Source organism: Eschrichtius robustus, chromosome 4 (assembly GCF_028021215.1).
Source record: "Eschrichtius robustus isolate mEscRob2 chromosome 4, mEscRob2.pri, whole genome shotgun sequence".
NCBI lineage: Eukaryota > Metazoa > Chordata > Mammalia > Artiodactyla > Eschrichtiidae > Eschrichtius > Eschrichtius robustus.
This window is the reverse complement of record NC_090827.1, coordinates 138,033,844-138,056,798: the sequence shown is the minus strand read 5'-3', so window position 1 is coordinate 138,056,798 and position 22,955 is coordinate 138,033,844. Positions and strand designations below refer to the sequence as shown.

The window sequence follows — 22,955 nt, the reverse complement described above, 5'->3', positions numbered from 1 at the left end:
CAACAAGTGCATGGGAGTCATTAGTATGCAGGGTCCCATTTCAAAGGCTGAAAGGAAATGAACTGCATGAATTGATTTGAATTGTTAAATAAGAAATAGTCTGAGAATTATTGATGGGTAGAAATAAGAGAGGAAATTTATCAAGTTTATCAAGAGGTTTCATTCAAGAATCAAATAAAACATAAAGGGGGAGACCCGTTTATCAAAATACTTAAGTCAATCCCTTTGGGTGATTGGGCTTTTTCTTTGTTTTGTTTAATTACATTTTCTAAATGGTCTGCCATAAGCATATATTATTACTATTGCAAAGAGAAAAAAATTAAAACTCACACACACTGTGGTAGGCAGAATAACTGTCCTCCAAAAATGTCCACATCCTAATCTCTGAAATCTGTGAATATGTTACTTTACATAGCTGAAGAGACTTTTCAGATGTAATTAAGTTAAGGATCTTGAGATTGGGAGATTATCCAAATGAGCCCAATGTAATCACAGGGTCTTTATAGGAAGGAGGCAGGAAAACCACAGTCAGAGGAAGAGAGACATGAAGATGCTACGCTGCTGGCTTTGAAGATGAAGGGACCACAAGGCAAGGAATGCAGGTGGCCTCCAGCAGCTGGCCAAGGAAAGGGGTTCTCCCCTGCAGCCTCCCGAAGGAATGCAGCCTTGTGGATACATTGATTTTAGTGCAGACGACGCATTTTAGACTTCTGACCTCCAGAACTGCAAGATGATAAATTTGTGCTGCTTTAAATTACTAAGTTTGTGGTACTTTGTCACAGCAGCAATAGAAAATTAATATACCCGCTTAACAGAACAAGGCAACTTCGGCTAAGCACCAAGTGAGAGTCAGGGACCATGAATGCTAAAGAATAGAAGGACATACAAGGTACACTTGGCAGTCATTGGAAAAAGAATAGATCAGTCTTGTTAGAGGCTGGTATTTACATACAAGAGGACTGGGAAATAGGTGTGAGACAGTGGGGTAGGATCAGATTGTGCATTTAAATTGATCATTTAGGGCTTCCCTGGTGGCGCAGTGGTTGAGAATCTGCCTGCCAGTGCAGGGGACATGGGTTCGAGCCCTGGTCTGGGAAGATTCCACATGCCGCAGAGCAAATGGGTCCGTGAGCCACAAGTACTGAGCCTGCGCCTCTGGAGCCTGTGCTCTGCAACAAGAGAGGCCGCGATAGTGAGAGGCCCGCGCACCGCGATGAAGAGTGGCCCCCACTTGCCACAACTAGAGAAAGCCCTCGCACAGAAACGAAGACCCAACACAGCCAAAAATAAATAAATAAATAAGTTCATCATTTAGGGACTTCCCTGGTGGTGCAGTGGTTAAGAATCTGCCTGCCAATGCAGGGGACACAGGTTCGAGCCCTGGTCCGGGAAGATCCCACATGCCAAGGAGCAACTAAGTCCGTGTGCCACAACTACTGAGCCTGCGCTCTAGAGCCCGCGAGTCACAACTACTGAAGCCCATACACCTAGAGCCTGTGCTCTGCAACAAGAGAAGCCACTGCAATGAGAAGCCCGCGTGCCGCAACGAAGAGTAGGCCCCGCTCGCCGCAACTAGAGAAAGCCCACGCACAGCAACGAAGAACCAACACAGCCAAAAATAAATAAATAAATTTACTTAAATAAATAAATAGATCATTTAAGCTGAATTTGACTTCAGAGGGGAAAGCATCCGGTTTTTGAAACATAGTTACATACTGCCATTTTATACATTCAAGTTAATGCGTTTACTGACAAATTCTTAAGTTTTGAGAGAATAAAAATTATTGTATTTTTTTAACTTCAATATCAATCCCTCAACTATAACATGTAAGCACTAAACCAGAGAAAATTAAGGTCCCTCCCAACCTACCATTCTAGAATTCCTTGAATAAGGGTAGCTCATCTACTGTAACTACTATTCAGAATATTAAGTAAAACATCACATTCTCTGAAGATGATGGATAAGAAACTAGTGCCAGGTTTTTATTTCTCATTAAAATAGAAAATAATATTGCAGAAATGTTGTAAAAATTATTGATAACTATAAATTATTGATGGCACTATAGCCATGATTGTTTCTGCAAATTATTTTTAGTCTTTACCTTTGTTCACACAAATGAAGCATCAAGGATTTTTTTCCTTTTAAACTTCTCAAGTAATAAGAATTTTTATGCTGGTATACAGTTTTCAGAATTACAATTTTAATAGTCAAATAACATACAAATTTATTAAATTGTAATTTAAATAACCATACCCTTGGTTTGACATTTTCATGCTTTTTATTATTACTAAAAAATGCTTGAATAAATGTTTTCGTGCACATAGCTTTTCCTGTTTTTACATCTAGGGTCAGCAAGCTTTTTCTGTAAAGGGGCAGATCAGTAAATATTTTAGGCTCTGCAGGCCATATGGTCTTTGTCGCAACTCCTCAACTCCGACATGGTAGCTTGAACGCAGCAATAAACAAATGAATGTGGCTGTGTTCCAATAACATTTTATTTATGAACACTGATATCTGAATTTCATATAATTTTCATGTCATAAAATATCACTCTTTTGATTTTTTTTTTAAAACCATTGTAAAAGGTTAAAACCATTCTTGGTTTGCTGACTGTACAAAAATGGGTGATGGGCCTGATTTGATCTGCTGGCTGCGGTTTGCAGATGTGTTTTAGATTACTTCTTTAGGACAAATGTCTCAGAATGAATTAACTGGGTTAAACAGTACGTTGTGGTAGTTTAACACTTATTTCCCAATTACATTTTGAAAGGATTAAGTCATTTCTTTTCGTTTTGTTTCAAAGAGATATCTTTTGGCACTTTCCCCACCCATTCAAGTGAGCAACCTGGCAAGTGAAAGAGCTCTGTGAATGGAATTCACAACCCGTGGGTCTCAGGTTTATCACTGACTGGCTGTCTGCTCTCGGGTAAGTCATGGGATTCCTTTGGTACTCATCCGTAGGGGGAAGTAACAACCAGACGCGCTCAACAAAGGCGTTAAAAACTCTAAAATTCTGTCTTTCCAGTGAACACACTGCTTCAGTGTCTTTCCTTTACTAGTGGTTCAAGTTCCATGGGTAAAAATATGGGGAAAAAATGACATGCGAGAGGAGAGACAAACAAGTAGAGTTATTTTCATTAAGAATATCAAAATGTTACACCTATTACAGGAGAAAATAAAAATGTATACCAAGTAATAGTCTGCAAAATATTAGAGAATAAAACCATGTTATGTGTTCATGAAAAACAAATCTGTCTTTTCAAAAGAGCACTTCAGGTATTTTAATTGGAAATAACCAAAATGTCCATCAACAGTGGAATGGAAAAATATGTATTCATACAACGGAATACTACATAGTGAGAACGTGGATATTTCTCATAGATTATAAACTAAAGAAAATATAATAGAAACAAGAGAATACACACCATATACTTTCATATACATGAAGTTCAAGAAGAGGCAAAATCAACTCTGTTGATAGAAAAGTTCTGACTTTTAAAAGATTACCTTTGGGAGGGGGTACTGGCTAGGAGGATGTACCATGGAGCCTTCTGGGTACCAAAAACATTCCATATCTTGACCTGGGTGGTAGTTACACAGGGACATACATATGTCAAAATTTACTGAGTATACATTTAAGATTTGTGCATATTATGGAGTCATACCTCAATTAAAATGATTTTTAAAAGTAAATCCAAAAACACTTCCAAAATTTTTTAAAATTTAAAAGAGAAACTTAGCACAAGTATTATACAAAACAAATCTATTTAGTGATCACAGGTGAGAACATTAGAAGTTGACACAAAAAGAGCTTGAAATAAACTTTGTTTATTCTTCATCAGAAATAGTTTCCAGGGGTATGTGTGTCTAGAATATCAATGTGGGGACTTTCCTGGTGGTCCAGTGGGTACAACTCCATGCTCCCAATGCAGGGGGGTCTGAAATCGATCCCTGGATGGGGAACTAGATGTCGCATGCATTCCGCAACTAAGAGTTCTCATGCCGCAACAAAGATCCCGCGTGCCGCAACTAGATCCCGCATGCCGCAACTAAGACCCAGTGCAGCCAAAATAAATAAATAATTAAAAAAAAAAAAAGAATATCAATGTGTACTCTCTCTAACCCTATCCTTCCCAATCCTTAAAAAAACATCTAGTTTAAAATGACCAAAAAATGGGTAATCTTGAAGACAAAAATAAATCACTGAGATGATATGCAGTTTCTAGGATGTAGATAAAAGGGGAACTACTATTTGCTCTGGACTGAGTCGGCGGCTGGCTACAGGTAGTCCGGGAGCTATCAACTGTCCAACTTTAACAGAAACGCAAAAATAGAAATATAAAAATTAAACATGCAAGCCCTTGGCAGCAGGAACACCAAAAATGGCACCAAAAAAGGTAGCAAAACCCCCAAGAATCCAGCAAAGAAGAATGAGAATAGAACAGAGTTCTGCTGTTGTAAAAGGAAAGAAAAGTCACCTGTCTCACTGTGCTGGTCAAGGGACTTTAGTCAACAGTGGGTCACCCTCCAGCCAGACAACAGCAGAAGTCACCCCGAGCAAACTGCATTGACCAGGACAAAGTGTTCATGATCTTCCTGCCTGTGGGGTGACTGCAGTGTGAAATGTCACTATGAAAGAAGCAAGTGAGAAATTACCACCACAGAAGCACCTTGTGCGATTAGCAAACCCACCATGACATTAAAATCGTCCATTCTTGCAAATGGGTATGAACACATACCCAACTTGGAATAGGATTTCTGATCTTGATAAACAAGAGCATCTGCTCGATGAAGTATTCAAGGATGGAGTCTCTTTCCTAACAGCGATTTATATCTCTGCTCTAAGGGGCATAAGGTAATATTCATTATTTATAAGCTTAACACCTGTGACTGCTCAGAGAATTTTTAAAAAATTAATGCTGAAAAAAAATCATCCATTCTTTAGTCCCAAAATTATATAATTAAAAAATATGGAACATAATCATAAAATTAAAAACTTAGAAAAGTAGCGATAACAATTACCCATAATGCCCCCACCCTAATCCAACACTATTAGCATTTTGCTGTATTGATATAAACTTCTAATTGTTTTCCCTGAATGTATTCTTTTTACATGGTTTATTCATTCATTCAGTAAATGTTTTTGAGGGCTTATTATGAGCCAACCATTTTGCTACGCATCAAAGATGAAATAATCATTTTATTCCGACAAATTTCCTTTTCTACTTATTAGTAAATCATAATCTTTTCTATTACAAAATTGAACTCATAAGCCTCATTTTTCTAACTTTTTATTGCTATTTAATACACATGCAGGAAAGTGCATAAATTGTAGTACAGTACAATGAATTATCACAAAGTGAACGCATCCACGTTACCTCACTCAGGTTAAAAGGTAGACTACTAGCATCTTGTGTATCTTTAAATTATTTTAACGATAAACAGTAGGACCACCCTGGTAGTCTTCTTCTCTCTGGTTCATTCTCTTTCCACCCATACAGATGGTGCAAAGATCACGGCCAGAGGTAACTGCCATTCCTAGAAGGTTCAGCAGACTGGAGTGAGTATCAGGGGAAAGGAAATATGGAATAGGAGGCTCATTGGTCATAACCACCTCTCTGTTAGGTTTCAAGAGAAAAGGGTAAAAAGAATTTTAGAGATCTGTCTATAACTCGGCCCAAATAGGCATTCCAAGCAGAAGCCCCAGGCGAGTATAAAGAGAATGTGTAGCCGAGGTTTCCCAGCATGCAGGATCATACAATTATGGTGGTGGGCAATAACCAGGCAGGATTTCATAAGCAGGAATTCTGGTCTCCTTTGACAGAACTAAAAGAACAAACCTTAGAGGTATTTTGGTCCAATTCTGTAACTTGACAAAAAAGGAAGGTGAGGACCTGAGAGAATGTAAGTATGCATTAGCTCCTGTTCCAGTTACCTATTACTGCAAAAGCAATCACCCAAAAAACTCAGTAGCTTCAAACGACAACCGTCCTTTGTAACTATGTGTGGAGATGGATGTTAACTAGACTTACTGCGGTGATCATTTCGGAGGATAAACAAATATAAAATCATTATGTTGTATACCTGAAACTAATATAATGTAGTATGTCAATTATATCTCAATTAAAAAAAAAATGAAAGAAACAACCACCACCATTTATTGTCTCTCCCGGTTCTGGGGGTGATTGGGCTCAGCTGAGGTTTTCACTCAGGGTTCCTTGTGTAGCTGCAGCCAGATGGTTGGGGCAGAGGTTACCCGGACGGCTTCTTCACTCACGTCTGATGGCTGTTCCTGAGCGTGGCTGGGGCCTCAGCTGGGGCTATCAGCCAGAATGCTATGACTCAGGGCCTCCTCATGTGGCCTGGCCTTCCTCACAGAATGGGGACAGGCAGAAGGCACATCCCCTTTTATGAGCCCACTCCTTAAGTCTGTGTGCACAGTACCAATTAAGCTGTGGTCACAGACCCACCCAGATTCAAGGCCGGGGCGGTGGGGCACAGAGACACACACACATACCATAACTCTCCATGGGAGGAGTATCAACATCACACTGTAAGAAGAGAATGTGGAGACCTTGTTGCAACAATGTGGAATACACGCTTTGCACAGATGCCCTTCCTACAGGGTTCCTCCCTGCAAACCCTTATCATGGCACTTATCACATGGTGGGAAACTGTCTGCTTACTTCTGACCCTACGTGAGCTCCACTACAGCATGAGCTCCTTAGGAGGCGCAACTGGATCATTAGAGTAATCTTCGTGTTCCTGGCATTTAGCAGGTGCTCAAAAAATTATCTAATGAATCAATGAACAAACAAAAAAATCTGGACTTAAAGAAATATTTTTAAATGTTTCTAAAGAATCTATAAAAGTTCCTTTATCAAAATCTCTCAGGCTGGGTCAACTTAAGACCATCAGCTTGGAGAACTGTTACTACCTGTAAGTTTTGTTAACAACATATTCTCATCTTTAACTAATCTATCTTTAGGTAACTAATCTATCTCTAGGTAACTAGTCTATCTCTAGGTAATTAACCCATCTCTGGGTAACTAACCTATCTCTGGGTAACTAATCTATCTGTGGGTAACCAGTCTATCTCTAGGTAACTAGTCTATCTCTGGGTAATCTATCTCTGGGTAACGAACCTATCTCTGGGTAACTAACCTATCTCTGGGTAACGAATCTATCTCTGGGTAACTAACCTATCTCTGGATAACTAATCTATCTCTAGGTAACTAATCTATCTCTAGGTAACTAATCTATTTTTGCTACTAACTCAAACATATCCAACAGCTTAAAATGTATCAGCAACACAAAATGCTCATCTTAACATATATTCAGAATAACTTGTGGATTTCTTATTTTCCCCTCAAAATTGGTGGGATATTTTATGACAAGCGCCCTTCAAAGGAAATTTACATATAACACCAATGTTGCTACATATGCCATAGGAAACAGTTTAAAACCACTCCAAGAACTCGGGGCACTTAAGTGCAAACATACAATTTTAAAGTATTTTTATTCATAAATTATATATTTTTGTATCATGTTATTGGATATAGGTCATTCAAACCTAAATTATCACTGTACAGTCAACTTTTCTTTTTCTTGTCAGCAAAGAAAACCAAGATGAAATACAATTATATAAAAACTTGAAAATTAGTTAAGCTGTTCCCTGGCCTAACAAGGCACGCATGTGTATTCAATGCACTAAAGTGCTTGTCTTAAGAATGCTGTGCATTGCAGTACACAATCCTTCCAATTTCACTACTGTCCCAAATATCATCAGGCAGTCCTTAACTGGTTGAGACTCTGGGTATAATTCTGTTTTGATCACTTTCCTCACAAAGCATCATCAACCATTAACCCTGCAAATAAGGACTGATGTTCACCAGCAGAACTTACCAATTAATATCTGACCACTCTTCATAGCAGATCCTCCTGGCAGCAGGCCATGGACCACAAGCTTCTCTCCACCGCCCTGTTTTCCACTTCTTCTCCAGCTCCACTTGGTCTGATGGATAATCCCAATCAGTACTTCCAGAAGCTTGAGCTGCTCTTTGGCTTTGGTGACGGTTAGCTTTTTGGGGTTCACGTAAACGTTCACGTCTTTGTACCGCTGTTGGACAACAACTCCTGTTTTCTGATTGGACTGGTGCTTTAGAATGGATACTGGCCCACTGGCATTGCTATTTTTTTTATTATAGCGCTTGGGTAAAAGTTTTTTACTTTTTAAAATCTTGGTAAACCGCTTGAGTTTGGGTTCATACTTTTTTCCTTCTTTGTAATCATCCTCTTCAATAATAATCTCGTTTTCGCTGAACCTGACATGGTTCACAGTAGGTGTCTCAGGAAGGAGGCTTTCTTCTTCATCCTCACTCAACTCCAAATAAAATAGCTCTCCATTCTTCTGCACACTGTCCAGCCATTCAGGCTCAAGGTCACTATGAAAAACAGAAAAGATAATCTAAATCACAGCCAAACATGGGAAAAACAGTTATGCCTGTCCGGCAGGCGGGTGAGGGTAGGGGCTGGGGTGCGGGGAGACGCGAAGGGTGAAAGTTCTTTGATTATTTCAGAGTCTCCTCACTGATTCTAATTTATTGTGAGCATCAACATTATTTCCTGTAGAATGCTTTTTGTAGAGCCTTGAAGAACTGGGGTTGGAGGAGATGGAATCAAAATGGCATAGAGATAGAAAAGAAAACAAATTAAAAAAGAGATGGCCCCCTTCTAGAATCTAAGGTTCTGTTTCGTTATTTAAATTTAATTCAGTCCCTGTGTGGTTACTGGTCACTTTAGACAATTTCACTGGACAATAATTTACATTAGTAGTTGATTATACAATTATATCCACAGATGTGAGACATTCAGAAACTGCACATAAAAACATCCTATTTGCAAAGAAATTATTCAGCATGGCTGACACGTTAAAACAAAAGTGAAAGCCTACCAGTATTAAAAGACTTTGTTTATATAATAAATTTTCAAAAAAGGAACATTCACCCACCACGAACTAAAATCTTTGCTGAAAACAACTAGTTTGTAATCACAGTTAATAATAATCACTTCTGTAGCCTATAATTTCATAAAATTCCTTTTAATGAATAATTGTAGTAAGAAAAGTAAACCACACATTACATGATTCATCATGTGATTATAAAAAAACTTTTAACTGGGAAGTAGGCCATTGACAAAAACAAAATTATTATTAAAATGATTCAAAGAGCATTAAAAAACAAAAATACCCGTCTTAGGGTAACAGACCTAACCACAAACTCTACCCTGTTCAATGTTACGAACAGTTTACCTTTCAAACTGCTATTCTTTAAAGCAAAACTGGTTACAGTGGAAGAACTAACATGTGGAGAGAGTCTTTTCAGAAACATGAGCTGTAATATCCTGGCATGATATAATTTGTGTTCTAATCATTCAACCAGTTAGAAGACATCTGTTTTCTGCAGTGTTTATTAGCAATCCTGGTTCTTTTAACTTAAAAGTCGTGTCTCTTTCTAAATACTGTGAAAATTCGTCCAAAAAATGCACTATTCTATTAATCAGAAACTAACCACTACACTGGTCTGTAGTTGGTAATTAACACAGAATTTTCAACTATATATGAATGGTTAAAAAAAAAAGGCATAACTATCCCCAGATACCAAAACTAACATTTCTTTGGCACTTGCTGGTTCCCAGTGTGTGGCATAATTTTCGGCACTTAGCACTACTTACTGTGGATTATTCACCATATCAGTTGTTTTGACTATATCTGTCTGTACCTGCAAAAATCAGTATTTAATATCTCTGTAGTTTTACTCTGATGAGTCTAAATAACTGTGTCCCCACCATAAAAAATTTAGATAACAATGTACCATAATTTAAAATGGCACAGGGACTTCCCTGGTGGTCCAGTGGTTAGGAATCTGTCTTGTAATGCAGGGGACGCTGGTTCGATCCCTGGTCGGGGAACTAAGATCCTACATGCCACAGGGCAACTAAGCTCGCAAGCCACAACTAGAGAGACCGTGTACCACAACTACAGAGTCCACATGCTCTGGAGCCCGCACGCCACAACTAGAGAGACCGTGTACCACAACTACAGAGCCCACATGCTCCGGAGCCCGCATGCTACAACTAGAGAGAAGCCCACGCAGTGCAAGGAAGAGCCTGCGCACCGCAACAAAAAATCCCGCCTGCCACAACTAAGACCTGATGCAGCCTAAAGATAAATTAATTAATTAATTAAAAAATAAAATAAAATGGTGCAATGAAAATACCATAATTATACACAATTACTTACGAAGATATATATTAATTAGAAAATGAATGAAATTTACTTGCTTTATAATCTCACCCTTTTAATCTGGCCTGTCGTTTGTATGAGAGCTATGTGACCCCAAAGAAACATTTTTCCCTCTCTGCTAAACATGAAGATGGTTCACCTAATTCTCTAAATTTGGAATTTATACTTTTTTTCCTTTTTTGGGGGGGCAGTGTGGTGTGGCACGCAGGATCTTAGTTCCCCACCAGGGATCAAAGCCGGGCCCCCTGCAGTGGAAGTGCAGAGTCTTAACCACTGGACCACCAGGGAAGTCACTTATTCTCTAAAATATGAATGTGAAACCACTTTTTGGTTATGACTTTAAGATCCCTGCAGGTGGAGGTGCCACAGGGGGTGGCATTTAGTTGTGGAACAAATAAACAGTGCCAGGCATAGTGGACAGTACTGGAATTACAAAGATGAAAACATCAGTTCCTTCCCTTGTCTAGTGGGGAAGAGAAACTGAGAAGGAATTCATGACAATACACATGGTAGGTGCAAAAGAGAGGCCATCCAGCTTAGCTTGGGGTTGAGGATGAGGTCAAGGGAGACTTTCTGGTAGAGAAGAGCCCAGAGGTGAGTTTTAAAGCAACAAGTGTCTGGGGAGGAGGCCTTGGGGAGCTGAAGGGGAAGACGAGAAGAGAATCCCAAGCAGAAGTACCAGCACAAGCAAAGGCCTTGAGGGGTAGTCTCCATGGCCTATGTGGATAACTAAAGCTAGTCTGCAGTTGCCAGAGTGGAGGTGGTGAGGTGAGGAATGACAGGAGAAGTCTAATTTTGCAAGTTGTAATTTTGCAAGTCCTTTTGGACCCTGGCAAAGGGTTTGGGTTTTGTCGTGCAGGTAAGAGAGCATCAATGAAGAGTTTTAGGTAGAGGGGTTTACATGTTAGAAATCCTTGAATAGATCTACTTTGACAGGGCAATAGAAGAAGGAATTGAGGTGGACAAGATTCAAGATAAGAGGCCAGGGGCTTCCCTGGTAGCGCAGTGGTTGAGAATCCGCCTGCTAATTCAGGGGACACGGGTTCGAGCCCTGGTCAGGGAAGGTCCCACACATCGCGGAGCAACTAAGCCCGTGTGCCACAACTACTGAAGCCCGCGCGCCCAGAGCCCATGCTTCACAAGAGAAGCCACCACAGTGAGAAGCCCGCACACAACTAAGAGTAGCCCCCGCCCGCTTGCCGCAACTAGAGAAAAGCCCATGCAGCAACGAAGACCCAACGCAGCCAAAAATAAATAAATTAATTAATTAAAAAAAAAAAGAGGCCATTTAGGGGGCTGTTTCTGTAGTCCAAGCAAAGATGATAACTAAGGCAATTGTAGAGGAAATGGAAAGTAGGAAAAACATTTGAGAAATGCTTGAAAATCACCAGGACGTTGAGACTGATTAGATGCAATGATGAGGGAGAGGAAAGAACTGGTGTTGACTAGATTTCTAGTTGGTGACTGTACTTTCATGCACACATAAGCACACTCATTTTATATAAATGGGCACGTAATTATCGTACATGTCATCCTCCCTTCCTACCTTTCACTGACATGTTAAAAATCTGTGTTCTAAACAACAAGGTCCTACTGTATAGCACAGGGAACTACTGATATATTCAATATCCTGGGATAAAGCATAATGGAAAAGAATATGAAAAACAATATAGATATATATGTATAACTGAATCACTTTGCTGTATACCAAAAACAAACATTGTAAATCAACTATACTTCAATAAAAAAAAATTTTTTTAATCTGTGTTCTTATAATCATATAAAACATATATAGGGTTATTTGTTACTGTTTGTTTTGAAAAAGTGAGTGGAATCTACACACACACACACACACACACACACACCCCTTTATCATTTAACACTAAAAAAACAATTTAAAAACCTCTAATGGCTACATTAAGGGATGTAGCATGAGGGATGTAGCACATTTGGTCACTCACCTACTGATAAGCGTTGTGTTCACTTTTTTTCTTTTTTCTTTTTTTGTGCCAAGCAGAAGTACCAGCACAAGTATTGCCCCTATGGACAACAATACAGTAACCATTCTTTTATGTAGGGGTATAGATAGATAGATAGATAGAAAGGTAGGTAGGTAGGTGTCTTTACCCTAAGACTATACCAATTCACATTTCCACCAGCAATGAATGAGATCCACTTTCTTAAGCTCTATATTTAAAAAATATTTCACTTTAAGCAGAAAAAATTTTTTGAAAAAGGGAGAAATTAAAAGAAGGGAGATAAGAGACAGGAATAAAGACAAGGAAATGAACATAGGAAACTGAAAAAGAAGACAAAACATATAGTAAAAAGAAAATGACCTGAGAGGTCACAGACCTTGGTTCAAACACTGTTCTATTGAGATTTTCACTTTTCTAAGCTTTAGGTTTCCTCTTCCAGAAAACAGATTATAGCTACCTCACAGGGCTGTTATCAACAGCAAATAAAATAATGTGCCTGGCATGGTAAAGGCCAAATAAATGACAGTTCCCATCCTCTTGCTCCACAGTCAGAACTGGAGAGAAACTTACACCTTTATTAGATATAGCTCCTGTACTTCTGCACTTTTCCAACCCCTAGCAATAAATGAAGATGCCTCCAATGATCTCTATTTACTAGATTCCAGGCTAAGTGCTGGTAACGTATGAACCAAAACTAGATACTGCCTTTAAGGCCACAGTTCAGGATTCCCAAAAGGTTCCTTATTCCTACCACAGGTGATTACTTCCTATTTAGAAAAACATCAAGAGCATAACTGATTAACATATCAGAAAGTTTAACAGAGTTGGAAAGACTGTACTCTCAAACTAGTTCTATTAGAATGGAGGGGGTGTATTAAAAACAACAATAAAACAAAACTGCCAACTTTTCATTGTAACTATTTATTAATAATGAAATTAATATTATATATAGACACTCTTCACTCCAGGAGATGGAGCTTAATCTTCCCTCCTCTTTAGTGTAGACTGGACTCAGTGACATGCTTTTAAAGGACAGAGTATGGAAAGTGAAAAACAGCAACTTCACAGTGAAGAAACCTGGCAGACATCACCTTAACCAAGTGATCAAGGTTATGAAAAACAAGGAAGGACTGAGAAACTACTGCAGACCAGAGGAGACTTAAGGAGACGTGATGACTAAATGCCATATGATACCCTGGATTGGATCCAGGAACAGAAAAAGGACATAAGTAGGGGAATGGTGAAATCTGAATAAAGTCTAGAGTTTAGTTAATAGTACTATACTAATGTTAATTTCTTAGTTTTGAAAAATGTATCCTATTTGTGTAAAAGGTTAACATCAGAGAAAAACTGGGTGAAGAATTTACAGGAATTCTCTGTACTGTCTTTTCAACTTTTCTGTAAATCTAAATTTATTCCAAAATAAAATATTTTTTAAATTTTTTTAAAAATTAATTATTTATTTTTGGCTGCGTTGGGTCTTCATTGCTTCTTGTGGGCTTTCTCTAGTTGCGGCGAGCAGGGGCTACTCTTCGTTGCAGTGCACAGGCTTCTCCTTGTGGTGGCTTCTCCTGTTACGGAGCATGGGCTCTAGGCACGCGAGCTTCAGTAGTTGTGGCACGCGGGCTCAGTAGTTGTGGCACACGGGCTTAGTTGCTCTGCCACATGTGGGATCTTCCCGGACCAGGGCTCACACCCTTGTTCCCTGCATTGGCAGGCGGATTCTTAACCACTGCACCTCCAGGGAAGTCTAAAATATTTATTTTTAAAAAGGAATTAAATCTAGCAGTTTTAATTAAGATTTTTATAATACATGGGTTACATTAATCAATATTAATATAAATATTCTTTCATTTTTTTCTGAGAGCCTATGGTGCAAGCTGCAAAGCTGTCATTGTGCAAATGTCTTTCAATGAGATTTTTATTTTGTTCATTCTACTTTGCTCTAAACAGAAATAACCGTGTATTTATAGTCTGCCTGCAAAGTTTGACGGCACTCTAATTGGTTTCAAGGCCCTAAATGATGTGGCAAATGTGAGCAGAGTCCTTACCAAAGAAAAACTTGCTAATTTGCAAATAAGCAAGTTCACTTACATAAGCTCTAACAGCATATTAAAGAAAATGAACTTCAGATAATGCTTTTAAGTTTCTCAATTACTCAGGTGTTTCAAAATTCTATGTTGATACTAAATCTTTTTTTCGTCTTCTAAGTTATTGAATCTCTCAGGTCCTTAGTTGCATTAATGTCAGCATTTTTCACCAAATGAAGCGGTATCACAATTTCCTTGGCCACCACAAGAAAAAACATTAACAAAATAGCCAGCCCTCATGGCACATTTCCTTAAGGAAAACAGACTTTTGCTACTACTTCAAACCTGTTATAATACTTTTTTTTTCTTTTTTTTCGTTTTAGTGGGGAAAGCACAATGTGCTTTACCAAAATGGCCAACACATGTAGTTACATAGTTATATAGTGCTAACAGGTACAGCAGGACAATCCTAGGTACAGAGACAAACCACACAAAATAAAAACACCATGACAAATTATCATGGATTCTATCTGGGGCTTGTTCAGTAAGTACGGGTCTACCTAATGCTTTTCTGTGTTTTCATTTCTGTGTTCTGTCTACCAGCAATATCTGATTTTCATCCCCGAAGTCTTTTGATTGTTTTCTAAAAGGAAACCATGATTTTAAGGGTTAAAATCTATGCTAGCTGTTACAGCAGCTTGAGGAGGTGGGGAACCTGGTGGGAGCTGCTGCTGCTGCTTCTAGCCCAGCCAGTAACCACTGGAACAAATGTGGAGCACGTCAGAGAAGAAGGGATCAGCCAGTGAACTACTAACTGTGTAGTCATTGCATGAAATAAATTTTTACATCAGGAACACATCTCCGCTAGAACTATGCTAATAATGACCCCATTCCCTACCCCAGCCCTTCTGCTAAACAGGGCATGTCTACACATCACTAAGTTAAGGATACGCTCTAACTCTGGTAGAACTGAAATCAAAGACCAGCAAATCATTTTTTGATAGGGCTTTATTGTGCTTTTAAAGATGTCAGGTGGACAGAGAGCTCATCACCTAGCTGAAATGCAAGTGACAAAAGTGAGGAATGAAAACTGCTATAGGAGAAAAACTGTTATTGGAGAAATTAAGTCTAAGAGGGATCAAATAAGGTCCTAGGAGAAGGTGGCACTTAAATGAAAACTTGAATGATTGTGACAAGCAGAGATAGGAAGAAAACGTGTTTCAAACAGAGAACAAAGTATCGATACGTATAAGTGTAGGTATGAAAGAACATGTTAGGAATGAGAATGGGTGAATATTTCAGTGTAGTAGTATTATGAACTGAATGTTTATGTTCCCCCAGAATTTATATGTTGAAACATTTCCGTCCAATGGGATGGTGTTAGGAGGTGGGGCCCTTGGGAAGTAATTAGAATTGTATGAGGTCATAAGGGTGCAGCCCTCACGAACGGGGTTAGTGCCCTATAAGAGACACAGGGAACTTGCTTCTCCTCTCTGCTATGTGAAAATACAATGAGAACTTGCAGTCTGCAACCTGGAAGAGGGTCCTTACCAGAACCTGACCATGCTGATATCCTGATCTTGGACTTCCAGCCTCCAGAACTGTGAGAAATACATTTCTATGGTTTATAAGCCACTCAGTCTAGGATTTTTTTTTTTGTGTGGCCACACCACACATCTCGTGGGATCTTAGTTCCCCAACTACGGATTGAACCCATGCCCCCTGCAGTGGAAGTGCAGAGTCCTAACCACTGGACAGCCAGGGAATTAATTCCCTTGGATGTTTTTTAAATAGCGGCCAGAGCTTAGACAAATAGGAATACAGGTGACTTAAAGGAAGATCATTAAAGATGAGATCAGATAGGCTAGGGACAGATCTAAAAGAGCTTAAAAAAGCATCCTAAGGAATCTGGAGTTTATTTGGGAGGCCATCAAGCTTTTGAGTAGAAAAATGATTTAAAAGACTTTTCTTTTTTTAGAGCAGTTTCAGGTTTACAGCAAAACTGAGCAGAAGGTAGAGTGACTTCCCATATACTCCTTGTCCCCCAACTTGCATGGCCTCCTCCATTATCAACATCCCTCACCAGAGTGGTACATTTGTTACAATCGATGAACCTACATTGACACAACATAATCACCTCAAATCCACAACTTACATACAGTTTACTCTCGTGGTGTACAATCTATGGGTTTGGACAAATGTATAATGACATGTATCATCCACCATTATAGTATAATTATAGTATCATACAGATACATACAGTATCTGTATAGTATTTATACAGATACTATATGATATTATAGTATCATATAGTATCATACAGTTCCACTGCTCTAACACAATTGTCCTAATATTTTAAATTTTGAAATAAGTCAAAATAGATGAAGGCCCATCAAGTTTCCCAGTACCAGGAGGATAGTTTTCATGTTAAAGAAAAGCATGTCTTTTCTAGGTCATCTACACAAAGACTTCATTTCCAAAGAGGTAGAAATGCTTACACATTCAGCCTTTATTTTCTCTTTAAGTACTTGCCCCTTAGTATATAGGAGTCTTGAGACATCCTGTAAAACAGTAAGTTATAACCAAGAATTCTCCTAATTCTGAATCCCTCAAGACCAGAGAAAACTTGATGAAATGAAAATGTTAACACTTTCAGGTTGTTGACTCCTACTCTTAATCTAGTACTTATTACACTGTACCAGGATGCCTCTCATAATGATCTGTTGAAAAAACTATTCCGACACTGCAAATGTGCTATGAATACTAACAGAATTAGTCTCATTTTCAAAAGTCTCAGTTATTTCAGGCTACATTATAAAGACATTCCATTGTAATTGAAGTGGTTGAATTCTCGGAATAATACAGTCATCTGCAAACAAACCTGAAGTATTACTGTTAGTTTTTAAATCTCGGCCTTCTCCTCCTGATCACAGGGATGACCTGGTTAAGCACGTGGATATCTACTTCATTTTAGTTAGCTTCGCTGGTAATGTTCATGTGTGTGTTTAATCCTATTTTTGATCCAAACTGCCACATTATATCTTTTTGTAGTAGGTTCTCTAAGAGAAAAATGATTTTAGAAAGCAAACTCTGGCAGCTGTATGGGAGAAGGACTGAAAACAGGAGAAATTAGAGGCACCCAGACCAGTTAGACTACTGGTGTATGGGAGACGCAAGCCCTTTAAGTAAGGCAGTGCCTGTTACAAGCAGGAGGAGGTGGTGGGGTGGATATCAGAAAAGCAAGTCAACAGGACTGGAGACTTACTAGATCTGAGGACCTGAGTAAGAAAAGAGTGAGGTCAGCAAATGAGATGGGCAACACTAGAGGAGAAACAAGGCAGATAATGAATTCTCTTCAAACATGCTGAGCTGGAAGCATACAGAGATGCTGGCAGAGAATTACCATGTCTCATCATAAACCTAGTTACATACTATTTGACTTTTTAATCTATATAATTTGATAAAAGAAAAATTAAATTAAAAGGAAAAAGTCAAGGTTCAGAGCAGGAGAGAAAAAGGAAAATATTATACTAAATTGATATTAATATATTGCACCACAACTTTGAATGAAATATTTTTATTCTTCGAGTAGCACATTCCCAAGTTAAAACCCAAGAAAAAGATAAATTTTGATATATCCATGGAATCCAGTTCAGAAGTTACAAGGTAAGAACTACACCTAGGCAACAACATGAATGAGTCTCAAAATAATTATGCTGGATAATCACACAAAAAAAACCAATTATGCTGAATCCTATTTAGAAATAAAAAGGAAATCTTATTCAGAAATAAATGGAATCCTATTCAGAAATAAATCCTATTCAGAAATAAAAAGGAACAAACAACATATAGGCAACAAAATGAATCGTCTCAAAATAATTACGCTGATTAAAAGAAGCCAGAGAAAAATGGGAGTCCATACTATATAACTCCATTTTTATAAAACTCTAGAAAACACAAACTCAGCTATCATTACAGAAAGCAGATTAGTGGTTATAAAGAGTGAGGCAGGCATGAGTAATACAAGGGAGGCACATGGGGAAACTTTTGGACAAGATGGATATGTTCATTATCTTGACAGATGTATACATGTCAAAACTTAACCGTACACTTCAAATATGTACAGTTTATTATATGTCAATTATACTTCAGTAAAGTTGTTAAAAAATCCCAGGAAAAAAAATTTAAAGGGCATATTTTCCTTCTTCTCCAGTCATTCTTCTTATTGTCAGTGGAAGCTCCTTAGCATTTTATAGCTAAATTCTCTTTCTAAAGTATCCTTTTTCCGCCTCCATCAGTCAAGGCTTTAAAACTCACAATAAACAATTCACTTCGAAAAATCAAAAATCTAAGTCATAAAACAGATGACTTTGGCCAACATGAACCAATGTGGCTTCAATGAGTTGGGTAAATGTAAACCAAAGCAAAGAAAGCATGGCATTATTGCAAGTAAATGTATGATTTCTATTATTTCAACATTGAAACTAGTCGGGACTTCCCTAGTGGTGCCGTGGATAAGACTCCGTTCTCCCAATGCAGGGGGCCCGGGTTCGATCCCTGGTCAAGGAACTAGATCCCTCATGCATGCCACAACAAGAGTTTGCATGCCACAACTAGAGAGCCTGCGCACCGCAACTAAGGAGCCCGAGAGCCGCAACTAAGGAGCCCACCTGCCTCAACTAAGACCCGGTGCAACCGAATAAGTAAATAAATAATTTTTTGTTTTTTTTAATATTGAAACTAGTCAACGGTTTCCTCAACCCAACCCACCCTCCAGTATTACCTCTGAAACTTCCTCAGGAACTTGCCAATATGCCAGGTTAAGATGTACTGCACCAATCTAAAAATTTCCTCTTGTAAGTCTTAAACAAACCTATTAAAAGTACTATACCAGAATGTACCCTGAAGACATTTTATCTAAAAAATGATAAACTTATTAATTCTACATTGACAATCACTTGCAGCTCAAACTGGTTTTCAGTTTCAAAGCATGCAAGAAACAATGATAATTTCCAGAAAGAATATGCAGAAATTAACTAGAACCCTGAAAGTTCAGGATACTTTATGTGAATCAATAAGTAGCATAACTTCTTTAATAACCTCCATGTAGGCAATGAAAGACAACAGGCAATTCATATCTCTTAGCTTTGATGAGAAACCTTAGGTTCGCATCCCTATACCTTAGATCCACATGTTCCAGTGTCCTGTCCATGCTGGGAAGCCCACCTTTTGCATTGGTGATGTTGCAGCTTAGGGAAGTAAATACCATAAGGAAGAAACAGAACAGACGCCTACCTGGTCAGTGTATATCAACTCTCATGTCCTAAACACCAAGAAGCGACAGCCATAAAATCTGAACCTTGGTAGGACTTGAAATATAGACCAGCCAAACAGTTTACAATTGAGATTTCCTGTACTTTTATTATTAGGATGATAAAGACACTGGAATATGTGGAGTGATCAGTGAATGACTGATATAGAAAGTTTAATGCCCATTTTTTAAAAAACTAAAATATTATATATATATATGTGTGTATATATATATGTGTGTATATATATATATGCACACATGTATTCCAAGTCACAAAATGCTTTGAAATAAGTTTTCTAACACGAGTTCTCAGTTTGCTTATTTCCTAGAAAAAAGGACTAGCTCATTTATTCACTCATCAAAATCAATGCACCCCATTTGAAATCAGGTCTCTTAAATTTCTCCACTGACAACATTTGGCTGTGTGATCATGGGAATATAATAGATTCTCTCTGGGTTAAAAATGTGTGATTCTGAGATGTAGAGAAACCAAGAATTTGAATCTCACACTGTCTATGGCTCCCATAGCAAGACCAAATAAGGTTCTACATAATCCGTAGTTCCTTCCAGCAGCCTTGCTTGATAGCCATGAATTTTGTAATTATTTTTTAAACGACCACAGTAGAAGATTGTACAAAGTATTTGATCCTTAAATTTGTTCAAGTCTTCCAGAATATAATCTGTCCTCATTAAGCCTCTAGAATATAATTAAGCAGCCATTAGTGATGGTTTTCTCTCTTGTGCTTTTAAAGATAATGATAAAAATGTTTTACATACCTATGGGTGAAGATAATTGCCAAGTAACTGATACTCCTAAATACACACTAAATACTTGTAACTGTTATTTCTAAATACACATAAAATGTCATCCTAAAAATGACTATATATGGCAGTCACTGATTGATGTTTTGGCACCAGAACCTTTTCAATGCTAGTCATTTCAAGCTACCGCTAATTACTTTAATTGACTTTTCTAATCCATAGCAGTAAGGGATAAATTCCTTCAAAACTGAAGTAGCATTGGGTACTGTGAATAAAAATAACTTTTTCATTATTTTTAGGGATAAGAAAATAGAAAATAACACTTAGATATTCTGTATTTAAAAATTACATTATAACATAAAATAGAAAACAAGAAGACCATGGGAATGTATAGGAAAATACAGCAGAAATACCCCCAAAAATGCTAAGAGAGGTTGTTCTCGATGGCGAGGCTAGGGTGGATTTTCTTTCTTTTATATAGCTATTCATTTTTATAACCGGAAAAAGCTACATAATTTAAATAGTTGACATAAAACGTGGAGGGTGTCACTTCACTCTAAACACTGAGGTTAAAGTCACAAAGATCATGACACCAAAGCAAGAAGACACTGCGACAGAAGAGAATTTTATGAACACTCTAACAGATAGATACACTCTCATATATTACAGAACCCACCACAAAGAAGAGAACCTCCTCCTCTGAAAATCACAAAAACCTAAAGTAACAAAGAATGGCACAGTCATTTCGGCTCACATTATCACACAATTGAAACGTGGTGCAAATAAACCCCACTTAATCTCTACCACGCCAACACTCTCGAATTCCCCCCAGCCCACGTGTACACTCTCGAGGCAGAAGGAATGGATTTAATTGTCCCTCTTCGAGAACCTTACTCATAATCGGTACTCGTAGAAGAGTATGAACCCGAGTCGTTGACCGGATCTTCAGGATCACAATCCGCATCTTCTTCTTGTGAGGAAGGGTCTCCAGGGAGTCCCTCTGGGCTCTGACGTGAACCGCACAACGCCGGAGACGCCATCATTAGGGACGCAGCAGATACAAGTAGGGTAATTCAAATCTCGCAGCTACGGCTTGCCGGGGCCGCCATCGTGCCTCCGCTCGGGAACGGGTAGGGGGCACGTGACCACCAATCCTCAGCTTCAATTGGTGGCAGCTCAGGTTGCCAGGGAGACGATGAAGCTTCCCTGAGAGAACCGAGACGACTGAAAGGAGCCAATGAACTTGAATTTCCAGGAGGGTATCCGGGAGGAATGGAAGAAGCTGAAACTTAACCACTTCCGCTCTCCTAAACACACTCCTTTGGAGCAGCCTAACTTATTAAAACTGGCGGAGGCCCACGGTTTTGTTTTCTTGCGGTTTGCACTTTGTTTCTACGCTGAACAGCTCTCCAAAACCTTAGAGGCGCTCCGCCTGAGCTTCCCTTGAGGTAAAAGAAGCTACCCTTTACCTCTCCATACGCGCGAGGAATGGACGCTTTTAAGCAATGCCTTCTAGGTGTTAATGTAAATACGCGCCATTGTTCCTTTGGTTTTCTTATTGTTTCCCAGTGGCAAACATTTTAACAGTTCTCCCAAGCAGATGTTGTAGAGGTGCTTCAAATTGGTGCCCATATTGTGAAATCTACTGCGTGTTCATTTTCTAACTGAAAATTTTATAATTTGATGAAGTGTTCTCATCACTGAAGTTGGAAGTGTAAACAGGTAAAATTTACCTGTCATTTGCGAATACCTACATCAAATATTTTTTGTAAGTACAAAATAATAGCTAGCATTTATTGAGATTCAGCCATTGTTCTAATTACTTGTTCTATTCATATGTATATAAATATATATGAACTAAATATCCCTATACTAAAATAAGGAAGCTGAAACTTAGAGAGTTTATTCATCTTGTTAACGGTCACATGGCTAGCAGGCATCAAAGCCAACGGAGAACTGAACTTAAGTCATTAACCACTAGATTACATTTACTCCTCAGGACCCAGTAATTCAACTATTAGAGATCTATTCTAAGAAAATAAGGGATATAAATAAAATTTATAAAATTTGTAAAAGTGAAAAGCTGAAAGCAATCTAAATATTCAACAATAGGGAAAAAGTTAAATACACCTTTATATATAAAGTATGATGAATATTATGATGCGAATAGAAATCTTTTCAAAAAGTAATGCATGGGGAAATGTTCCTATTGCAGCAGGTAAGAGAAGGATATAATGTTATTTTATGATCTCAATGGATGGGTGCTGGGGATTCAACTTAAACTACATGGGTAGATGGTAGAGACTGAAAGGTGAATGGGCAGTTTATAACATATAGTGTCCTATGATAAATACAGAGTTCTACTGGAATACCCAAAGGGAAACAAACTAGGGCATGTGGGGCCACAGCAGACTTCTTAGAGGAAGGCTTAACTTATCTTGTTATTACGGGATATTATGTTCCAAACAGAGAAGAGTAGTGAAGATGAGTCTCCCCATGGCCCAGTGAGATATATGCATGAAGAACTCAAAAGAACCTGGGCAGTAGCCATCAAATATTTAAACTTTCA

General features: G+C 38.4%; 1 protein-coding gene across 5 annotated transcripts in view; it reads right to left on the bottom strand.

Annotated features, from left to right (window-relative positions):
- Positions 1 to 21,503, bottom strand: part of INTU (inturned planar cell polarity protein) — a 73,387-nt gene extending 51,884 nt beyond the window's left edge. For all 5 annotated transcript variants that reach the window (XR_011073962.1, XR_011073961.1, XR_011073963.1 and 2 more), the window contains exons 1-2: positions 21,281 to 21,503; positions 7,907 to 8,445 (exon numbers count right to left, since the gene is read on the bottom strand). Coding sequence is in view for 2 of the 5 variants with exons in the window: in XM_068543415.1 (XP_068399516.1) it covers positions 7,907 to 8,445; positions 21,281 to 21,429 (688 nt within the window). In the remaining 3 variants the exon portion in view is untranslated. The remainder of the gene's footprint in view (positions 1 to 7,906; positions 8,446 to 21,280) is intronic.
- Between the last annotated feature and the right edge of the window lie 1,452 nt (positions 21,504 to 22,955).